The 24669-nt window shown below is 28.4% G+C and overlaps 2 protein-coding genes across 3 annotated transcripts in view; both read left to right on the top strand.

Annotated features, from left to right (window-relative positions):
- LOC124948328 (serine protease inhibitor dipetalogastin) overlaps positions 1 to 11736 on the top strand; it is a 47216-nt gene extending 35480 nt beyond the window's left edge. Inside the window, exons 3-10 of the mRNA XM_047491787.1 lie at positions 2956 to 3072; positions 3768 to 4077; positions 5027 to 5170; positions 6556 to 6726; positions 9113 to 9277; positions 9443 to 9565; positions 10232 to 10408; positions 10767 to 11736. Of these exons, the coding sequence (XP_047347743.1) occupies positions 2956 to 3072; positions 3768 to 4077; positions 5027 to 5170; positions 6556 to 6726; positions 9113 to 9277; positions 9443 to 9565; positions 10232 to 10408; positions 10767 to 10998 (1439 nt within the window). The 3' untranslated portion in view covers positions 10999 to 11736. The remainder of the gene's footprint in view (positions 1 to 2955; positions 3073 to 3767; positions 4078 to 5026; positions 5171 to 6555; positions 6727 to 9112; positions 9278 to 9442; positions 9566 to 10231; positions 10409 to 10766) is intronic.
- A 1666-nt stretch (positions 11737 to 13402) lies between these two features.
- LOC124948353 (focal adhesion kinase 1) overlaps positions 13403 to 24669 on the top strand; it is an 80246-nt gene continuing 68979 nt past the window's right edge. For both annotated transcript variants that reach the window (XM_047491863.1, XM_047491963.1), the window contains exon 1: positions 13403 to 13753. The gene's annotated coding sequence lies outside the window, so the exon portion shown is untranslated. The remainder of the gene's footprint in view (positions 13754 to 24669) is intronic.

The following is a 24669-nucleotide window of genomic DNA, read 5'->3' on the forward strand; positions in this document are numbered from 1 at the left end:
TCTCACTCTCTCTTCTCCTCCTTTAGAAAGAAAAACAAAAAAAAAAAATGAGAAGACACAAAAATCTAAAGAGTTGCAACATCCACCCGGAGTTGTAATCGGTACATTCTTGCTAAAGTTCACCGACCCGTATATATCTCGCATATTTACATGTATACACGTATATATACATACATACATGCATACATATACACATATATATATATATATGCATGTATGTATATATATTTCCTTCCTGCACCCTCTTTTCATACATGCATTGTGCATCGAGTTCACCATGCATGCACTCGCGCGACCGTAGAAATTCTACGGGCTTATAATTCGATCGGCATTGTTCACCAATCGCTACCAAGCCAGACGTCGGCCGCTTATTGCCATAATTGATTCACTTAATCGTGCGAGTGATGGACACCTCCTTAGACTCTATATGCTCGCTCTATTGCTACTGTCGCTGCTAGCAATATGCTAATCGTAGGGTTTGTACCCTGATTGATGTCGAAAGGGGAAGGGATTTCGTTGTTCCTCTCCTAACTCAAATTCTATCATCCTTATCAAGATTAGACTGATGATCTGTTAAAGTGATTTCGAATGAAAGAAGTATTCTTGTTAAATGTCAAAATTATAAATTTTGAATCGTTTAGGATTAAAATTGTCAAAAGATGATACGAACCATTTAATTTGTGATAAGAGATAATTATTTTCAATCGGTTAAAGGTTTAAATTGAATTTTAGATATATATTTTGTTTAGAAGGATTATTAGAAAAGAAATTAAAAAATTTTATCGGATTTTATTTTTCCTCGGAATAGTTTTCGAATTAATAAAAATTCTTTAAATGTTTGATTTTTGCGAAATAGAAAAGAATTAAATATTTTCTTAATTACAATTAATGTATAAAGTATAGAAACATTTTATTCGAGGTTATACACTTAAAATATTCTTGAAGATTTTGTAGTAAACATATCTAATGCCAAGAACAACAATTTACAACATATTTATATTCTATCTAACATTCGAATGTAATAAGACTCTCCTATAAATGACTATTTCACGATCTATCAAACTCGTAGCGAATTTCTTTCGAGAGAATGTTTGTGAATAAAATTATTATGAATAGGATTATTAAAGACACTATCGTAATAGGGGATCTATAATCGCTTAGAATCTTAGATAACAATTTGATTTATAATTTTTGAAAATCTCGATATGAAAAATCAAGGATTTATCCGAAAGTTTCAACTGCATATCATTTCGGCTTTAAAGAAATTTCATTATTACTTTTTATTAGGATTAGTAATTTATTTTTCTTCAATATCAACGAGATATTTAATTAATTATTCCATTTGATTCGAATTAATGTTCAACATTATAGAGCAAGAAACACTTTTTCCTTCATGATTCCATCTTAATTATACTTATTTTATTTATTTATTTATTTTATAATATATTATATATTAGATGACCCGGTATGTATATCTACATATACATAGATATATATATATATATAATATATAATATATATATTTCTATATATCTATGTATAGAAGGAACATAGTAAATCCTATGTGCTGTTGACCCGACGATCACTGGACCGAGACCAGGTGTACCGGACCTAGATGGTAGATCTTTACTCGATCGGTTAGCCGGAAGCAATTAAAGTTTCGACGGAATCTCGCGAAATAAATATTGCGATCTGCCGCAGACGGTGCCACGTCATCGGGGTGAATGTCTCGCAGTTGCGCCCTCAACTATTATTCCCCCTATTTCTGTGATTCATACTTAATTTATCCTAATTTAAAATTGAAAAAAAATTCCATGCCTGGTAAGAAGTGAAATGAAAATAATTAAATATGATCATCATTGATTTTTATAATTTACGATGTAACACATACATGTCGTAATAGCATGATCAATGTTTAATGTTCTTGAATGTCGTAAAATAAAATATGTATAATACGTAATTATTATTACAATTGATTATAATTTGAAAATTATTTGTATATTTTTCAAACAATTATAAATGTAATTAAAAAATCTGATATGGTCATAAAATTATTTTTTAAGAAAAAATTAAATCATGTCAATTGTTTATAATGTAATAACGAAATAGAACTATTATCGATATTGAACGTTTAGTTACATGAAAATAAAATAAAACGCAATGGTATGTGGGATACGAAAAATGAAAACAAAAAAAAGAAAATTTGCCATAAAGGATGACTCTCTTCGCTTATTATTATTCGAAACAACAATTTCTTGTTTCCTCTTTACTCATTACTTTACTCATTACTTCCTTCGCGGCGAGTATTATTACGGGCGTTGGCGATATTATTACTATTATGTCATTACGATAATGCGGGAATACTTGGTCGAAGAAAAAGAAAGAGGGAGAGGGAGAGATGGAGATAAAAAGAAAGATAGATAGATAGATAGATAGATAGATAGATAGATAGATGGATAGATAGATAGATAGATAGATAGATAGATAGAGAGAGAGAGAGCGAAAGAGAGTGAGAGCGAGAGAGAAAGAGAGAGAGAGAGAGAGTGAGAGAGAAAGGGCAAGGCAAGGTAGAGCACGATTTTGATGGGTAATAATAAAACAGAGTAACGGTCGTCTCATTTTAGATGCATCTCGAGTTAATTGCTTCTCTATATATGTATACATGTATATATATATATATATATATATATATATATATATATATATATATATATCTACCGCTTCGTTTCTCGGTCGACATGAAAAATCGAATTGCACTGATATTTACGACTGAAATTCTCAATAAGAGATCCCACTTACCTGTACGAGTCCTGTAGGATTGAGTTTGTAAAAGATCTTGGCCGTAATATATCTCTTTCGTATCATAATAACCGGAATTGATCTTTTTTCTATTTTTTTGTTTGTATTTTTTATTTCCTTTTTTTATTTCTTTTTTTTTTTTTTTTCCTTTTGCAGATTATGTGTCCGGCGCGTGTCCTCGGATATGTCCACCAAGCGGAGAGCCGGTATGCGGCAGCGACGGTATCATATATGCTTCTCAGTGTGAAATGCGGAAGAAAATGTGTGGAAAGGGTAAGGAGCTGTTAATTACATTCATTATAGCTCGTTTCTCGCACCTTAATATGTATATGCTCTATTTTCATCATTTGCTATCGTCGCCGTGCTTTTGTCTGACTTCTTATTTCCCGTCTAACTATTTTTTCAAATCAATTAGACTTCAAATCAATTTTCTGATAAATATAATAAAAGTGTCATTAAGATAATTCTATGTTTTATAGTTCTAATGTATATAACCGTATATCATATATCAATATTTATGAATATAAATTATTATTATGTATATAAATGTAAATTATATATTATGAATATATATTTTTATAATATAAATATTAATATATTTTATATATTTTTAAAAATATATATAATACCATATGAAAAAAATTGTAGAAAGAAAAATATTGGAAAAATTTTTTGGAAATATTATTAAAAGAATTTCTGTAAAATTTCAGAGCGTCTAAATAATTGATAATAAAAAGTAAATAGTATGTCTTAGTTTAAAAAAACATTACTTAATTAATAATAAAAACAAATAATAATAAAAATGAAATAGTTTCATGCCAATGAAAATGATTTATCTCAAATTTATATTATATTTGCGGGATAAAAGAAGATATTAAAAAATATCTATAATATTTCAAATTATTTAATCAAGTTACCGAAGTTGTTCGTTAATAAGTCTAACAGATAAGAGTGACAATTCTGTTCAGGCGTGACTGTGGCGACAGAGAAAACAGCTTGCCTGAGGTCATCGGGCAGCAAGTGCGAGCATCGTTGTTCCGGCGATCAAGATCCGGTATGCGGTACCGACGGTCGAACTTATCTCAACAAGTGCATGATCAGAGTTGAAATCTGTAGGGTGGGAATCGAGCTCTCGCACCTTGGACCATGCAACAATATTTCTGCTCACAGAGAAAACTGTCCGGTTTCGTGTGATTTTGCACCACTCGATGGTCCAGTATGCGGTAGCGACGGCAACGTTTACAAGTCGACTTGTCAAATGAAGTTACTAACTTGCGGGTATGAAAAAAAAAATAAAAAAAAGGATCTACTCTTTTTTGTTTCGAAATTAGATCATTAATCGAAATTCATTTTTACATTATTTTAAGAAGCATGATTTATGAAACTGATAAATATGATTTACTATCATTTGAAAATTTAATCATTTTACATTAACAATAATATCTCTTTGAAAATTCCTATACATAAAAGTATATTTAAATTAATATATGATTATATTTATATTAATGTTATCATTATGAAATACTATTTTACATTATGGTATTTATTGTTTATAGAATTAATAATGATAACTTGAACGACATTAGCGTTATATAAGAGTATGTATATATATATATATTATATATATATTATATAATGTATATATATTTAATGAAAAAAACAAATTAAATGAATTAAATATATATATATATATATATATATATATATATATATATATATGTATATATTACATTAATATATGATTTATCAAGACAATAATTAAAAAAAAAATCTAATAATTGAACGTCTCTCTCATATATAAATAATCACTTTAAAAAGATGAACTATTGTGCTTCTAGTAAATTTCATTTTACGATAAAGGTCGGACATTTTTGACCCAAAAAAGGATATATATATATATATATACATATATATATATATATATATATATATATACATATATATTTATACATTATATGTGCTATTGCCTGAAGGAAGTACATTCCAAAGATAACGCTTTACGAAGTACCGGTATTAGTTTTCAAAGAGAAGGCAAAACCTAGAGAGACTTCGAATAGCTCGTTGCAATAAGAGATAGAGATAGAGATAGAGAGAGAGAGAGAGAGAGAGAGAAAGAGAGAGAGAGAGAGAGAGAGAGGAGTTATTCGACGGGTTAGCAACGAAGAGTCGCGCTAATCGAATCGGATTTTTATCTTTTCTTTTTTTCTTTCTTTTTTTTCTTCAATAGACAAGGAGTTGTGCGTACGAACAAGAAACACTGCCAGACCACAAGACATTGTCGTGAATCGTGTTGGCGTGGTGCTAAGCCAGCTTGTGGTAGCGATGGTATCCTCTATGCGAACACCTGCAAAATGCGAGCTAAGAATTGTGGGTAAGAATGGAAACCCTAGTTTCCACTAGGATTACATTATTACCGTATATTACATACTTATCTACCTAGTTTGCAAATAATATATATATATATATATAATATAATATATATAATTATATATATATTAATATATATATAATATTGTAATTTATATTTCACCAGAAGTAAAACGTAAGGTAAAGGAAAGTAAAGGAAAGTCTCGTGAGGTCCTTCGGACTACCTCAATTCTCTTCCTTGTTTTCCTTCCTTACTCCTCTTCATCTTTGCTCTTCCTCTTCCTTTTCCCTCAGTTAGCAAACGTGCCTCGTTATTAACGAGCCACTTCGTGTACCTACTTCGTTAACGTGGTAAGCACATACATATGTTTCTTCCGAACGTTCGTTAGTCATTTTATATACATTTCTCATAAAGTTTCGTTGGTTTTTAGAACGAAGAGATGTAATGTTATAAAATATCCTTCAGAAAATATCCTTCAAAAAATGATCGTATGATACATTTTTTTAGTAACTTTATCATGAATTATATATATATATATATATATATATATATATAAATATATATAATATTTATAAAAATATATATATAATATTGATTGATCGTTATTTAGATTATTAAATGATCTCACGCATTCACAAAAAATGCTATATTTTTCTAATGATTCATTACGATATATGAGCTCACTTGTTAAATCGATTAATTCGATAAAACAGAAAACAGAGAAATGTGGTGAAATAGTAATATAAATTGCTTTTTAAAATTTCCTTTAAAATATAAATTCAAATAAACATTCTAGAATGTATAAAGGTTTTTGCTGCTGTATTGCATTATTGCGACGATTTACCTTAAACTATAAAATTAATCAGATTGACTTTTGATATAAATTATTTTTTATTCGATGATCAAATTTTATCATTTAATAGTATTAAATAACGGATATTAGAGAATATAAAAAGAATAAATATAAAAAATGTGAACTCCATTAAGTGATTTGACGTTAGAATTTTAAAAAATTCAAAAAGTGGATTTAATCGATTTGGCTTGTAAACGGTTTATATTACGACTTTTAAACTTTTAATGGATAATTTATTTATATTTTTTTCTTCTTTTTTGAATTTTAATATAATTAGCAGAATCTTTTTTTGAAAATTTATTTAAAATTTGCAAATTAAATTTATTGTAATATAGTACATTATACTAAAAATATAATACATTAAATTTATTGATATATTTAAATCTGCAACTACATATACTTAATATTATTTCGAACTAAACGTTTGATAAAATTTAAATAAATAATGGCGGACATTAATTAATATTTAAAGTAGTCGAAAATGTCTTATATGTATTCATTTACATTTGATAAATCGTTCGAAATATCTTTTCAGAAAGCACGTGTTCGAGGTGCCAATGTCATTCTGTGTTTCGCGAGAACGGACATCCGGAAGTCAGTCGAACGCGTGTCCGCTCGACTGTAGGCACGAGCCGGAAGTACCGATCTGTGGATCGGATGGAAATATCTATAGGAACGAATGTGAAATGCAGATGCTCAATTGCGGGTGAGTGAATTGTTTTTAATATTAAATATGAGAAAAGGAAAGTTTTATGAATAATTGAAAAAAATTAGAAAAGTGATTAAGACAATTCGTATGTACGTTTAAAAATTTCTAGTCATTAGGTATTTAACATATTTAATTAAATTTATATGTTTAATATATAATTAAATATATAAATAACGTTAATTTTTATTCTATGATTTAAACATATTATTTTGTTATTATTATTATTATTTAAATATATTTTTATATTATTTCATTTAGTATTTTAGAAAACTATTTAATTTTCTCTATTCTGTTTGAATATTTTTTAAGCTTGAGAGACATTAAGTATTAATTATTATTATATAAATTAGACATTAATTGTCATTCAATGAGTGACATTTTATCAAAAGGTCTTTGAAAGAAATTGATTCATTAAAACGTGAGCATAATTTAATTATCTTTTTTGCTAATTAAATAGTTATGCATCTATCGAACTTTTCTTTTTCTTTAGAATGTTTTTCCCAAATATTACTAATTATTAATAAACTTATTAAATAATTTGTTAGAGATTTATGTAGGTTCAAGTTCACTTGTTCTTTCATTTCTAAGAATTTCGATAAATATGGAATCAGCGGAAATGTAAAATAATCTCTATTATTAATCTTTTTATGTATATTTTGAATTAAAACATTGGAAGTATCGGATTGATCAATGAGCATAAATATCGGTTTAAATAATCAATTAACTAGCACTTATAAATATACCAATCTAATAAATATAACATCTTTTAATTAGAATTCTTAGTTGCATTTATTCTTAGTTTCATAGGTATTAAGTTTATTCATAAATAAGAGCTATTTTATTGTAATAAAATTTTTATTTATCATTTCTATTTATTTGATCGGTAGTTTTATTAATTAATTCTAAGTATTTTGTAAAATAAATGATAAGTATATATGATTATTTTGATAAGTAAAAAGAATTAAGTTTCAGGATTACGTATTATTGATACGTTACTTATATTACGTATTGATACTTTATTATAACTTCTGACCATTTATTTAAAATATCGATATGTTGAAAATATTTTAAAATAATGGTGTAATAAATAACAGTATCTACTTATAATGACAATTACTTATGAATCAACCATTTATAGAGATGTACTATAGAGAATAATTATAGGAAATATTTCTATTCTCTATAATCACTGTAGTACTAATGTAGATTTTGAATCAATAAAGATAATAGCATTTTTATCTATAAAATTCTCAGAAGAATCAGAACTTCAAGAATCAGAATTTCAAATGACTTGCATGAGTAAATTAAGAAAGCTTTTGGAAGTTTCAACATTACTTTCTTAATTTTAAAAATGATTAGATAGCCTTTTTTATTGATAATAACGCAGCCATTTGTTTAAATTTAAAAATACTTTTTATAGATTTAAGTTTGAAGAACATTTCTTAAGAAGATTCGAGAAAATTCGATTATTTAAGGTGGATTATTCGTAATAAGATGAAACATACGACAAATTCGACACATATATACATGCAATGTAGAACATAAACTCGCGAGCGCGCACGCCCGTGCGCTGATTACAGAATCAGATGAATATTTATGAAACATTTTATCGAAGAGATGTTAAATACGTACCTACAGTTCAGTGTACAATAACTGTTCGAAACGAGCCTTCTTCCGCTCGGACAGACACTCTAAACCGTTTTGACGTCGAACGTTAACGCTTTGATGAAACGTATGGGTATATACACCGGTTGAACTCTTTGCTAACACATTACGATGATGCTGGTTGAAGGTCAAACGTGTCCACTCAACTTGAAGATGAACCATGTTCGAACGTTCGACGTTGAACCAACGAAATAAAATATTTCAAGTAACGTCCTGTTTACTTTGATCTTCTCTTCATCCAACGTCGAAACTAGACGTATCTCTGACAGCAAATTTATATAATATATTAATTTTTATATATGATAATAATTCAGACGAAGAACACTTGTTTCAATAAAAAAAAAAAAAAAAATGTCACATAGGTGAATAATATTAAACGATTCAACAAAATTATATCATTAATTAAAAAGAATACAAAATAAGTTAGGAAAATAAAAATCATTTGATAAATCGATTGAATTTAGTTCAATAGGTAAACTACTGTAGAAGGGAGTTGAACGAAAGTCGTTCTTATAATTAAAAAGAAAAAAAAAAAAAGAAGACAACATTTCCTTATCGAGAAATTATATGAGATATTAAAAAAAAAAAAAAAAAAAAAAAAAAAAAAAGGATACAAAAAATATAACAAAAAAATTACAAAATCATATAATTAAAAGGAATACGAAGTAAGTTAAGAAAAAAAAAGGGTTTATGTTAAATCGGTTGAACGGTTCAACAGGCAAGCTAGAAGAAAGGTGACCATAGTGGACTTCGAGAAGTGTCGGTCACGTTTAACGAAGTGCATGAAGCAACAGCAACGTTGTGGAAACGAAGTAGATCCGGTCTGTGGAAGCGATGCTAATACATATCCAAATCAATGTCACCTGAACGTAGCGATCTGTTTGTGAGTAATATAAAATAAAAATAAAATATTTTCTAATAGTAAAAATTCACGTTTGATTTGATCTGCGTCTACCGAAAAAGTTTATTGAACCAAAAAATAAGAAAAAAGAAAAGAAAACGAGCGAGTACGAATTAATCTTGATGTTTGATGGTAATCCTTTTTCAGAAAGGGTATCCAATTGGCTCACGTTGGCGAATGTACGACCTTGAAGGAAATCGAAGAGTGTCCTGAAGATTGCAACGAAGTGCCAGAGGAACCAGTTTGTGGAAGCGACGGGAACGTTTATCGGTGATTAAAAATTATATTTCTTTTAAATGGACTCTCGTTAAGAATCTCATTTGATAAGATTAAGACGGTTCCTAATTTTGATTTCTATTTTTAGAAAGAAAAAAATAATAAAAGATAAAAACAATAAAAGTTCCACTTATACCTATTATACATATATCTATATATTTATTATATGGATATCTATATACTTATCTACTATTTCATTGAAGTATGCAAATAATTTATTTACTATTTACATATATATATATATATATATATATATATATATATATATATATATTGACAAAAATATGCTTTATAATACAATATAAGTATATATTAGTATATATAATTGTAATATATTTATATTAATATATACTACTGTATTATTCTATACCAATTTATTAATCTATATACTAGAAACTTTATACTAATACTAATTAATATATTAGAGTAATATAAATATTAATTTATAATATATTAATCTATTTTAATATATTTGTATAAATTATTTATATATATTAATTTATAAATTATCTTATAAATACTTAGTCACTTAGAAAATAATGATTTTATTAAATTGATTAAAACGATCGTAGAATATTTACAAATCGAGCGAGAATTTTTGAGAAAGTAATTTAAAATTTGTAACATTGAATTAGAACAATTGATTTTTTTTGTTCAAAGCTCGCTTTGCCACCTACGCCACGAGACATGCGGTCAGAGGGTAGTACAAGTTCCCGCTCAGCATTGTCGTACTACAGCGCTTTGTAATCAAATCTGTAGTGGAGAACGTCAATTCGTTTGCGGTTCCGACAACAAGCTTTATCGTAACGAGTGTGAAATGAAGAGAGACAATTGCGGGTAAGCTAATACTTTAACGTAGTTACCCCTGACAATATCATTATTATTTCAAATATATATCATAATAATCTTTATTTGTTATTAGATTTATTAGTTTCATTAATTTTTTAAAACTATAATTATGAATTAATACCAACTATACGTTATACTAATAATTTATTTTTGTAACAGTTTCTTTATTAATTTTTAAGAATAAATATTAATTAAATATTATAATAATCTGTTATAACGATTTATAAAAATTTCTCTATTCATTTTCAGAACGATCATTAGGTGTTATATGCTTCTAAAGAAATATGATTTTTAATTAATATATTTTATGTAACTAATATATTTGAAATATTACATATCATTTTAGGAAACACGTGTACGTGGTACCAATGAAAAGGTGCGTTCAAGGTTTCTTGTTCCGTGGCTGTCAAAAAATTTGTCCACCATATTATGATCCAGTTTGTGGCACCGACGGAATGACCTATAGCAACGAATGTTTCTTGGAAATAGAAAATTGTCGTAGTAGAAGTCTCGTCTCTAAAAAATATCACGGTGTGTGTGGTCAACCAACGGAAGAACCGAAAAATTATTTGTATTAATTCGACGTTCGATCGATGTTAGATCAATCGATAGGTTGATTGAGGAAATCGATTTGAAAAAAAAATAATAATAAAAAAAATTATAATAATAATAATAATAATAATAATAATAAAAATACGTACCGGGCTACATCGAAGAGCGATCGATCGGCGATATGATACTAAAAGAAAATCGTCCTTGAAAACTTTACGAAACGATTTGTTTCGTCGATCGATCTTAGATACATGCAAATGATCGCGCCTCGTTTTTCGAGAAATATGACTTTAAGTGATTCGACGATATGTACAACGCGTACATTAATCTGTAAAAAAATTTTAAGGCGCACAGTGTCGTATTTATAATGGAAATCTAAAGAAAAAAAAAATCTTATGAGCGACAAAATCAATCGATTAATTATTATTCCATGTCGTTTGATCAATTTCAAAGAGAAAATCTTCATTGATTAATACTTTAAGCGAGCTTGCCAAGAAAAAATGTTAAATTTCATAATATTGAAAATCTTGCCAAATTAATAGAGATACATATTATCGTTGAAAGCCATTAGAAAATCGACTTTTAATAGGATCACTATACTATACTTGATCGCTTTGTCGATCTTTTGCGAATATTCACATTCGTGAATCATCGTATGATGTTGTACTTTCAATGTAAAATATTTTTTAAAATTAACCCTCAAATGCATATATATGTATGTATGTATACGTGACAATACGTACGTTTCAACATATTATTATCTATATAACACAAAAACTTAGATTTCTACTAAATTCAAATTTTTCGAGTAATTATGACAATATATCTAATTATTTTCTATTTAAATATTATATAAAAAATATTTTATATATATACATATATATATATTTACCTATATAAAGTAAAAAGATATGTACATAAATATATATATATATATATATATATATATATATTATGTAAAAATTTCGAAAAAAAATAATCATGCATTAAAGGGTTAAAAAAAGATCTCTCTTTTTTTTCGTAAAAAGTCGTCGTTATATTTATCGAAGTTAAAAATTAAAGTAATTAAATAAAACATTAATATATCAAATTATTCATAATCTTCGACGATTCACGAACGCGATCAAAAATTGAAAAATATATTTCGTCATTCTCTTTCTCCTACTCCTTATCCCTCGTATTTATTTCTTCAAGTATCATGCTTCAGCGTTATTCCGATCTCTCGCGACGAACAATTACGACGTGCCAAAATTGTCGAAAGATCGTACGAGTAAGGATCAAGAATCGCGTATAAACATGTAGGCTTCTAAAAAAATTTCGCATACGCGAAGAAAATAGAATCATTATTTTATTTATGTTAGATTCTTAGCGTTCTTTTAATTATAGAAAATCATTATTATTTATTTTACCGAAAGATATTTCTTTCAGTCTCTTTATAAGTTTTTTTTATACACGATTTTTCACCTATGGATGTAACATATACACATGCATATACTTATATACATACATACACACGTATATACTTATATACATACATACACACGTATATACTTATATACATACATATACACGTATATAAATACATACAGCTATGATACTCGTTCTAAGCTATCTATTTCTTCTTTTAATCGATGTAATAACGTAGACAGTAAAATACGTTTTTCAAAGTAAGGAAGAAATGGAACTTTCCACTCTAACATAACCTTCCGATGAAAATGCAATGTGTGTTCATATTATAATTAATATTACGTATTATTATTAATCATTATCGTGTCTTTAATTTATTTTATCGAACACGAGGATCCTTTTGTTGTATCGAAACTAACATTGTGTACACGCTTATCAATAATAAACCATATACGTATATTTTAAGATATGAAAGCATTTCCATAAACAAGTTTATACTCCTCTCGGAAGTTTTACATTTCTAAATTGTTATTTTCTCCTTTAATTAAACATTAATGTTTATCTTATATTTTTATAATACTTGAAGATATTAGAAAATTTATGTCGGAAAAATATTAACAATAATATTTATCGAAAGTATTTGGAACACGTACTTACATTTGAACTGAGAAAATTTGATATTTGATTTTGAAGGAATTTGTTTCAATCGACATTATCGACTAAGAAATAGCAAGATAAAAGTATGAATAAAACGTTTAACGAATAACATTAAATTCGACTTTAATTTTCTATTAGAACGAAATAAATACGACGTCTGATATATCTTCTACAAAATTACTATATAAAATATTATATTAATTTTATCTTAAGAAAAAAAAGTAAGAAAAGATCGATAAACCAAATTGTTGCAAGTCGTTCAAACAGATTACGTTCACTAACGTGAATACTAGGTTCGATTTTGTAATGTCAGACGGCGCCACGTATGCTAGCTAGTAGGAACGTATACAGATGGCGCTTCGGTGTACCGCTATTGACAGGTGCCGAAAAAACATGGCGCTCAGTGTTTATGACAACTGATTGCTGCCGATGGAAATCATACGCGACCGTCGCATATTCCTAGTTACATTTTACGCGGTTCTCTCGACAAATTGTTACGTAGATTATTAATTATTCATGAGAATAATAGATCCGCTAACGAGATTGCTTCAAAGGTGCCGAAAGAAAATCTCTTACGATAACGCGTGGCCCTCTTGAAAACGAGGAGATCAGGGGCTGAGGATATCATCGACAAATCAAAAGGAAGAGAGAAAAATAAGAACGTTTTGGAGAGCTGTTAAATCAACACCTTGCATCGAGATCAACGACAGAGTTATCGTAAGTAATAAATATAAACAATATTTTTTTTATTGTTTCATTTAAATTTGTCGAGTCCATTGTCGATAAAGTGTCGTCGATGAACATTGCTTATATAAAAGGAGAGGGTTTAGTATCAGCATAGCAAGAACGGCGGGAGAGGCCATCTTTAAGTGTCCCCGTCGTAAGAACGAAGCTCGTGCCGGTGAAAGAGGAGAATGGAGAGAGAGAGAGAGAGAGAGAGAGAGAGAGAGAGAGAGAGAGAGAGAGAGAAAGAGAGAGAGGGAGAGAGAGAGAGATAGAGATAGAGACAGAAAGAGGGAGAGAGAGAAAAAGAGACAAACAGAAAGAAAGAGAGAGAAGTAAGAGATTACGCGAATCGTATTACATAAAACGTCGTTGCTTTGGCCTTCTCGTTCGACGCTCGGCCAACGAACGTTTATCGTCGAGGACGAATTTCTCTTTCTCACTCTCTGTTTCTGTTTCTATCTCTCTCTCTCTTTTTCTTTCTCTCTCTCTCTCGCTCTCTCTCTCTCTCTCTCTCTCTCTCTCTCTCTCTCTATCTCTCTTGTGTTCTTATCTCCCTGTGTGATTTTCGATATACTTACGTACCTGGAAACGAACGAAATTGTGCGCCAGTTTCGTGTTGTCCTGTTTTTCACGTATGTACATCTATGTATGTATATATGTATGTAATATGTATATGTGTGTTAGTAGGTAGTATCTTCTTTTATATCTCATATAACAATATGTACGAAATTTGTCTTAATTATTTTTGTCTAAATGTATATATAATTTATATTATTACTTTTATTATGAGGTTATGTACTTTCCGAGATCGATTAACGATTAATAAAGATGATCGAAAAATAAATGGTTTATTATTCGTAAACAAAAACTGGAACAATTTTATTTAATAAAATAGGACGTATAATAATTCCGTAAGGAACCAATGACCTTTATATTATTTATGTTATTCCTGGAGTCGATGGTTTACGTACGTATATAATATTAAAGTTCTCTCTTCCAAGGAAATATGTATATGTATATATGTAAATATTATATATATGTATATATGTATATATTATATATATGTATATATGTATATTGTGTGTGTATATATATATATACACATGTATATTGCTTTTCTCGCCTCGCAACAAGATTTAAATTTATTCCTCGAGAAATCGATACTTTCTACGGCTGCATTGCGCGATTCTTTGCTTATCGAGCATGCCCGATGGCGCGCATTTTGAATTTATAGAAAGTCGATTAATTTTTTCTAATTTATTACTTGTTATTTATGATACGATGACATAAGAAGATTTTTCTTTTTTTTTCTTTTTTCAATGATAACGAACAAATTACAGGAAAAAAATGTTATACATTTTTTATTCTTTAGGAGGTTATGTATACTTAGATGATATAAAGAAAAGGCGAGTTTAATGACTTTTTTTTTTTTTACAAAATTTAAAAGATCGGTTTTTTGGAATTATCGATGTAGAATAGGGCAGAGTTGTTTTATCGTTGTATAGCGTATGCGATGTGAATATTTCCTCTGGGTATTGTCAAAAATCGAAAAAAATTAAAAAGCCCTTAAACTATATTAAAAAGAACCAATCCTTCATGAAGAGCCAATTTTTAATTTATTTTTAATAAAAAAATATGAGCGATTGAATTTACTACGTGATTTTCGTTTTTAATGATTAACAAAAAACTATGGGCCTTAAGAAAAATTTCTGTATGACAAAGATTAGTAGATAATGATATGAAAAATGATTGTGCCAAATTTCACTCATGTCGGTTTAGTAGTTTACAAAATATTGTCGGCAAAATATGAAAAACATAGTTTCTAAAGAGTACCGATTGAAGATTAAGATACTTACCTGTAAAGTCAAACAAGTTTGACTTCAAACAACTGTAACTTTGTTAATTTTTGATATTTTCTGATAAAATTTTTAGAAAAAAAATTCTTTAAAAAATAATATCAATGAATAAAAATTATTTTTAAAAATCGAGTTTTTTTTTAATTTTTTAAATGTAATAACTTAAGGAACAATTGTTATAAATTCGAATGATCATAAGTGATTGAATTGATGAAAACGTGGGAGTTGAGGATAACAGAAGTAGCTCAAATTCTTCGAACGATCAATTTAATTTACAAAGCATACCGAAGGATGTTGCCAAGGAGTTATGAGTCACAAAAGCTTCTCATCTTTTGTTTATTGGTCACGCGTTGACGGATTATTTGTTGAGGAGACACTTTTTTTAGATCATGAATATAGAAGGTCGTATAAGGTACCTGTAGAGAGAGGGAGAGAGAGAGAGAGAAATCGTGGTTCATGTTTGATCGTTTTATCTTTGCTTTTTCACGCCTGCTTGGTCGCTTTCTTAAAATTTGCTTTAGTAGATAATCGTGATGTAAGCTACCGTACCAAAGTTGAGGGAATTTCATGATAACGCGAGTGAAGTACAGGGAACGAATGCTTCTACCACGAGATTCGAGTTATCCAATCTGGTCTCTTGAATATTTATGAATGTATGTTTGTGTGTGTACTAAAGTGTTATGGAGGAAGAGTAATCTAGAACGTTTATATTTATACGAGATTTAACCGTCTCGATAGATAATAAATCTTGAAGTATAACTTTTCTGGAAAATATTATGTATTAAAACATCAATAATAATCGGTAGTAGCATGATAGTATGTGCTTAAGCATTTAACACCTTGTCATTGAATGACATTTTTCTTGTTAAAAAAAAAAAAAAAAAAAAAAAAAAAAAAAAAAAAAAAAAAAAAAAAAAAAAGAGAAACTACGAGTACATATATATGTAAATATTTGAAATAAAAATTGTATTGTCATTATTCGTTGTTTTCTAAATTTATAATGACAAATAAAATTGTGAAGAACATAATGTTATAATTATCTTATGAATTAATAATTTTATTAGCTCGCATGTATTTAAGATTTTAATAAAAAAATGCGACCGTGTTCCTGCTTTGTAGTATATTATTATAAATTGAAATAGAAAAATGGCGCATGGTAAATATATTACAGATAAAGGGTAAAAACAATAGAGACCTAGAAGAGAAACAAATAATTGGAATTCTTTGCATCTTTGCTAAAGATAAAAAAATATTAGAATAGGTATATCGTATATATGGGAAAGGAGATTGTTTTATGCGCCAAGAATCTTGAAGTAAAAAGAAACAAAAATAAAGAGAGAAAGAGAGAGAGAGAGAGAGAGAGAGAGAGAGAGAGAGAGAGAGAGAGAGAGAGAGAGAGAGAGAGAGAGAGAGAGAGAGAAGATATTGCACACGAATATTTTTTCTTATATAGCTGCATTGCCCGACATAGTCCAATAAGCGATGTCATGTAACAAATGCGAATGGCTCGTTCCTTCTGCAACGGGATTACGTTATTGATGCAGTATGTCGTGCCAAGGCAAAACGGAATTGAGTGTGATGTAAGGTCAGAAAGAGAGAGAGAGAGAGAGAGAGAGAGAAAGAGAGAGAAAAATCATCCTCGAAGGATTACTTTCTCACAATCTCTATTCTTTGGAACAATCGAATTCATTCAAATTATCTTTTCCTCAATGATTATTTCATGATACCTTTATTGAAAAATATTAAAGAAAAAGAAAAAAAATGGAAAAAAAAAAAATGAAAAATAAATAGATTTTTATAATATGCGTAATAAAGAAATGTAAAATATATTGTATATTATGTACATACATATGCGGTAAGTATAATCCATTTGTTTTCTTTTTGTTTTCTTTTATTTATTATTGTTATTCAATTAATTTTATTTTTATTTCTTTTTTATATCTTGTTTATCCACGTATTCCAGGTGATCATTTTTTTAGTTATCTTACGATTTTTTTCTGCGTAAAATAAGCTGTTTAATTTTTTTTTTCATTTTTCATCTTTTCATCTACAATAACAGGAACATTCTATTAGATTCTAATTCATTCGAAAGCACGTTGTATAGTTTTTTCCTTTATTTTTGCCTTTGAATATTTGGTATATTTTCGTTCTTTTTTTTTTCATGTCTTTTTTTTTTTTTTTTTTAAATTGCATTCTGAATGTGCTTTCGCCAATAAACATTCTTTTTGCTAGTTTCCTCTTGGATATTTCTCTCTATTTTTTAAAATTCTTTTTTATGTCGTTTGTCTATTTTCAATGGTCCATCGCTTTTTATTAGCTCGAATAAAATTTTTGCTTTTACGCTTTGAAAATTGACGCTGCGGAAATCTAGCTTTCTTTTAAGTCTCTCTCTCTCTTTTTTTTCTCTAATTTTGTTCGAGAAAAGAGAGCACGATAATTTGCAAACGAATAGACTTGATGACGCAACGTAATTGCCATATACAAGACATATATAGTACACATATATCTATCCAATGAGCTTCGCCATTGTTATTGTATTAATTGTATTAGAAAATCGTACATGAAATAAAAGAAAGATATAAATAAGATAATAAACTTTAATGATTTCACGATGTATAATTTTTATTTAATGCTATCTATTACGTGATTACGTATGATATACAACGTGAAGATAGATGATAAATATAATATATTGTAGCAAATATAATACAATAAATATGATATAATATAATAAGATAACATAATAAATATAATCATTATTATATATTTATTTATTATTAATTATTATTATAATTATTTAATAAATGATTTAATAAATAAATACAACACACGTCTTTAAATCAACGTGATATAATCGCCGTTATCCTATTAAAATTTAGTGTGTTTTCTAAAATTTATATGGTACATGTTTATGTAAATTTTAATGTAAGTCATTGAAATATTTAGATAAGAAACAATCATGTATCAGAATATTTCTATCGTTTTATTTTTTTCATGGTTTTTTTTTTTTTTTTGAATTGGATATCAGAATACGTGCATTAGAAAGTTTCCTGATAATGATGATAACGTAGAGAATCGAATGGAACAAAAGAAAGTGGTGTAGAACACAAAACTTTCCTCGTATTTCGATTTTATCAAACGGACAAATTCTATTCATTATTTGAGCAATCAAATCGAAAGTTCTATTTCTTTGTGCATATACAATATATATATATATATATATATATATATATATATATATATCTACACACATGTACATATACATATATATATGAATTTAATGGCTGATTTATTTTGGAACATAAAAGAGAGAGAGAGAGAGAGAGAGAGAGAGAGAGAGAGAGAGAGAGAGAGAGAGAGAGAGAGAGAGAGAGAGAGAGAAAGAGAGTAGTATAGTTTTTCTTTCATTCGGTTTTCATTTCTTAACTAACGAGAGATCATATAATTATCTTAAAGCGGTACGTAATTAAGATGTAATTTCTATTTCGAATGATACCTTCTCCTCCTTCTTTTCTTCCTCCTCTTCCTTTTTTTTTTCTTTTTCTTCTTCTACAACTTCTCCTCCTTTTTCACGGATTCGTTCTACTACTTCCATTCGAAAATTTATTTTAACCTAAGCTGGAAAAGGAGATCGATTATACCCGAACTTTTCCACGTCCATCATGAATTCTCCGCAATGCGGATAACGTGAAACGAGTTTCCCGATAGACTAGAGATATTATAACGAGGAAATATTTCAGTTTTTCTTTTTTTTTTTTTTTTTTTTTTTTTTTTTTTTTGAGTTGAATTTTTCAATCCGCTAAAATGTTTAGTTCGAAGGAAAATATGATTATTTTTGTATTTGTATTGTTTTTCTTTCTTTTTTTTTCTATACATACGAACGAGAATATAAGAAAAGAAAGACTTTTCTTATAGATTCCCATAGGTTTCTGTGGGAATCTGTCAATATTATTCTTTTTAGACTATTCTGGATACTCTGAATTTAATGATCCGTGTCTTTTTAAAATTTATAATGCGTATAATTGAAGGTTCATGTTCGAAAGATGTTCTTTTTATCTTGGTGAACGTACTACATTGTACGTTCAATTTGCGGTTTTCTCTTAAAAGTCTTCATGATTGTTTCGTTAAAAATTTTTCACGAGTTTTTCCTTGTATTCGTTTCAATGATTTCATCGAGAAAAAAGCGAAAAAGAAAAACCAAAAGAAAAAAGAACAAAAATTTCAAGTACGATTTAAAATAATACTGTGTATAAGAGGAATTGAAAAGTTGAAACACTGATGTCACGTTTTGATTAAAATATGCTGTCGTTCAAATGTTTAAAATTTTAATTCTATCTATGATATACGAATACCTTTTTGAACTTATGTAGTTTTAATCAATTTCGAATATATTTTTAGAAAAATTCGTCAAATATTTGTATTGACGTCAAATAGATTTCGATCTAAAATGACTCGAAGTACTTGTCGCAATCTGATTAAAAAACGATCCAAAAGAAGATAAAAAGAAATGTATTTTTTATTTTATCCATGAACAAAAATTTGGATATCAATAGTATTGTTCCATTGTACATACAAATCAGTGGTTCTCAAAAACTTGATATTTATAAGAAGCTCGCTCGTTCTTCTTTCTTTCTTCAGAAAAAAAATTCCATTTTTTAAAACGTTATTAATGGTCGACGGTATCACGTTTCGAATTCGTCGTTTAAAATTATTCAATGTATCCTGAAATCTTTTTCAATGTTGAACTATCTAAAAAAAAAAAAGTGGATGAAAGAAAAATCGAAGATCTTTGTGTAGGTTTAATTGAAAAAATTCGTGTTTGAAAATAAACATTTTTGTGCGTGATATACGAATAACGAAGGCGAGTCTTACAACTGGAAACTTGGTATTACGCCTACGTGCGTACACTCGGTGTCACAGCGGTTCTCACGCGTTTCCGGTCACGCGATTGTCCGACGCTCGATTAATAGCCCACGGTTATTCATTGATGTCGAATCTCCGAAACGGGAAGTTGCCGATCACGATTTTTACATTGCATTCTTTTATTAATATTTTTCGTTTATCCATATATTATTACTTATTTATTTATTTACTTATTTTCCTTTTATTTCTAGTTCACATAAGTAAGATTACTAAAATTTATTTATTCTCTTCTTTCTTTTTTCCTTTTTTGTTTTTTTTTTTGTTTTTTTTTGTTTTTTTTTGTTTTTATCACATAATGATTCGTATAGCGAGTGGCGAAGAAGGAAGAAGAGAGAAAAAAGAGAAAGAGAACTAACTTGCGACGCGACTCTTCGTTATCACGAAGCATGGTAGCTTACGCTTTATTTTCATACTCGAAACCGGAAGCGCAGACAGTGCTTCTCCCATTGTTATGGCCCACAATGTTTGTCCTTTGCGATAGATCTTTTATCTTATCTCAATGTCTCTTTATTCCTTACTAGCTTTGTTAGTCCTCCTAGTAAGAAGTTAACTCTCGTTTGTCCCGATTAATTCTATTTTCAATAAAAACTTTCAGCAATGATTACAAAACGATCTACTTTATTCTCTCTTGCAAATGTTCTCGTTAAATATTTTGTATATATATAATACACGAATTTTCGTTAATGTAATAATAATTCTATATGTTAAATATGCGGAAACGAAATGATATATCGAATAGTGTAAGTAAAAATAAATAATACTTTTCTAAATAAAAGTTTAATAATTTATCTTTTAATTTAATTTATTTCAATGTTTTTTGTTTATTTCTTTTAATTTTCCTTTTATTTTAATTTATTTTCCTTTATTTTAGTTCGTTTAGTTTTCATTTTAATTTAAATTTAGCTCATTTTTTCTTTTTTTTTTTTTTTTTTTTTTTTTTTTTTTTTTAATTTTAATTTACTTTTGTTTAGATTACTTTTTCTTATCGTTTTTCATAGCGTAGACGTTTGATCCGTATTATATAAATTCACTGAATGTCTTTTTGCCCCTGCTTTTTTTCTTTCTCTTTCTCAATTCCTTTTTTTTCACAAACGTACAAATATTATTTAAACTTTTGATTTGTATTTGAAAAAAGTCCGTAATCGAGTTTGACTCGGTCTCCCATTTAATTGTAAACAGTAAGTTAGTAAGTAAATACTTATGTCAATTGGTATCTATCCGTCGTTATAAAAAAGAGAGAATAGAGGGCCGGAAAATAAAATAGGGACAAAGAAAAGAACAAAAAAGAAAAAAGAGAACAACTTTCATTTCGAACAATGGAGATTATCAACGGGGGTTCAAGAATGTGAATGTGAACGTGAACATACACGTTTGCACTCGTGAGCACACTTCCCGTGGAAATAATTTGCTAGAGAGTTCGCGGTGGCTTGTATGAATTACCAAGATGATATCAGTCATTTTGCCACGGTAATTAACGCCGTACCCGTTAGAAGGAGGAGCATCATGCATGGTACTTACATTTATGTGTACATATACAGGATGTTTCATCTAACTTGAATATTTGAAATACATATATCTTCGTTGGTTATAATAATACAATAATATTTGTAAGGAAGAAATTGTTTTTGGACGAAAAGAAAGCATTATTCCCACAGAATTTGTTATTAATTAACACAAAATATTATTCAGAATCATTTTCTTGTTTTTTTATTACGATCTCAAAATTATCGACGTTTCTTTTTTTTTTTTATTATAAATGTTATAGCTCATAAAAAGACGAATTCAGGGATATGAATTTTGTTTATCTTTATAAATGTTTTTTGAATAAGAAGAAGTGACATTCGATAGAAAAGAAAGAAAATAAAAGAAAAAAAAAAAAAGGAAAAACAAAAAAAAACAATAAGGTCTTAAATCTAGACTTTTCAATATCAGATATTTATTTTAGAAAATGTTCGATACATTTAAACATGATATTTTCACAAACATCAGAGGACATGTGACAAAGAATTCTATGTGCGTGTTTATTATCATTTCAAAAGTGATGAAAAATGCAAAGAAATCATTCATTAAGCTTATCCGAAAATGTATTGGAGTTCATATCGTTGAATTTTTCTTCTTAGAAGCCATAACATTATGAAAATAAAAATATATAATGAAATCACAAGAAAAAGAAAGACTAGAATATCAATCAAGATGACTTTAAAATTTTCAATTTCTTCCTTTGATTTTCGTTCGTATTCTCGAAAGGAAGACGGAGATGTTTCAACTATTCATATTAGGTGAAGCACCCTGTACAAAGCATACAATACATATGTAAGTACATAAATGTGAATATGTGAACATTAGCAGAGCAAGTCGGCTTGTCTCCTTTAACTTTCTGACCGAACATATACTAAGAAAGACAGAAGCACGATTAATTTCCACTTCCATTAATCACGAAAACGTTCTCCTTCTCAACATAACGAAGAAGAAAAACGAAACTAGAGAAAGAGTGAGTGAGAGAGACAGACAGAGAGAGAGAGAGAGAGAGAGAGAGAGAGAGAGAGAGATCTTTAATTACGCATTGTAATAATTCGATCCTTACTAGTGAATATTCTTCATGGCTGTGAGCATGAACTCTGTACGTTTGCACGTGTTTGATATGGATCGAGTGATTAATATCGTACACATTTCATTTGTTTCAAGTCCTTAATTACAGTATACGAGAAAGGAATAATTATGGGAGATTATTTTATAGCAAAGGCATTGGGTGGATTTATATTCGTCGGTGATTATCCTAAATACCGAAAAAAAAAAGAAAAAAAAAATTATTTGAAAAGATTGTAATGTATTATTAATGATATCTATATATTATAAATAATTAATCAATAATTTAGTTAGAATTTAATTATAATATAAAGGAAAATATAAATACTTCTAATATGAATTATGAAAAGTAATGTTTATTAATAACACGATTTGTACAAGATATCAATTTGTTTCGTTCCAAATGATCTTTTTAATGTGATAATTTTAATTATTTCTTCATGCAAAGTATATGCGCATGAAGAAATAATTAAAAATAATTATATTTAAAAAAAAAAGTACCATAGGAAAGTAGAACGCTCTAAAGATAAATACATTTTTTTCTGTTTACAATAATCAATTGGAATTATTTTATCAAATTTATTTTTAGTTAATTATTCATTATATTATTACGTTATTAGTCTCTTATAGATATTATATATTCTTTTGTTGATTATTTTATAGCTTTTTTTATTGTTATTGTATAATAATAAGAGGTCGTTTCGAATTTACTATTGACGAACCAGTTAACATACGTCCACCTTAGTTATCGTTCTCGAGAAGAGAGAGACAGAGAAAGAGAGAAAGAAACGACTCCTTCGATCCTCCAACTGTCCTACCCCCTCTCTTAACAAAGTCAAAATAAGAAAGAGGAAGCAACGAGAGCGCAACGAGTCTGTCTCGTGCAGCTATTCAGACATTCGAGCCACTTATTACGTTCGGACCCCTTCTACTGATTCTTTTTCTTTTTCTTTGCTTGCCAGTTGAGAAGAGAATTTCTTCCATGTCCCAACCACTAGCTACACCATCACTACCACTACTATCAAACTGACTTCCTTCTCCACTATATTTATTTTCGCTTCTCCCACGATCTTACCTGCCACCCTAACTCTTTTCTTCCTTTTCACTCCCTTTTCATGTCAGCGTGTATGCATGCGTGTATGCATGTGTATGTACGTGCGTCGTGTGTATGTGTGTGTGTGTGTGTGTGCACGCTTCGTTTAGTCGTATAGTATGTAAACTAGAAACTTTTTTTTCAAGAATGACAGAATTCTGGAGCATTCGTCCTTTAGAACGTATACAAAAAAAAAAAAAGAGAACAAGAAAATGTTTAGATATAGGGTTCGCCCCAAGTTCGTTCGTATTTATGATATAAATTACTTTTTTGTGTTTTGGCACAAAGTACTACTTTAAGACCTAATAAATATATTCTGAAAAGTAAGTTTTCAACATATATTATTAAAATAAACATTTGTTAAGTATTATTGTACGTCGTTGAAAGTGAGTGAATACATTTTTTTTTTGTATTGTATGTTATACTTTTTTATTTTTCGAAGATAAAAT

Source organism: Vespa velutina, chromosome 1 (genome assembly GCF_912470025.1).
Source record: "Vespa velutina chromosome 1, iVesVel2.1, whole genome shotgun sequence".
Taxonomy (NCBI): Eukaryota; Metazoa; Arthropoda; class Insecta; order Hymenoptera; family Vespidae; genus Vespa; species Vespa velutina.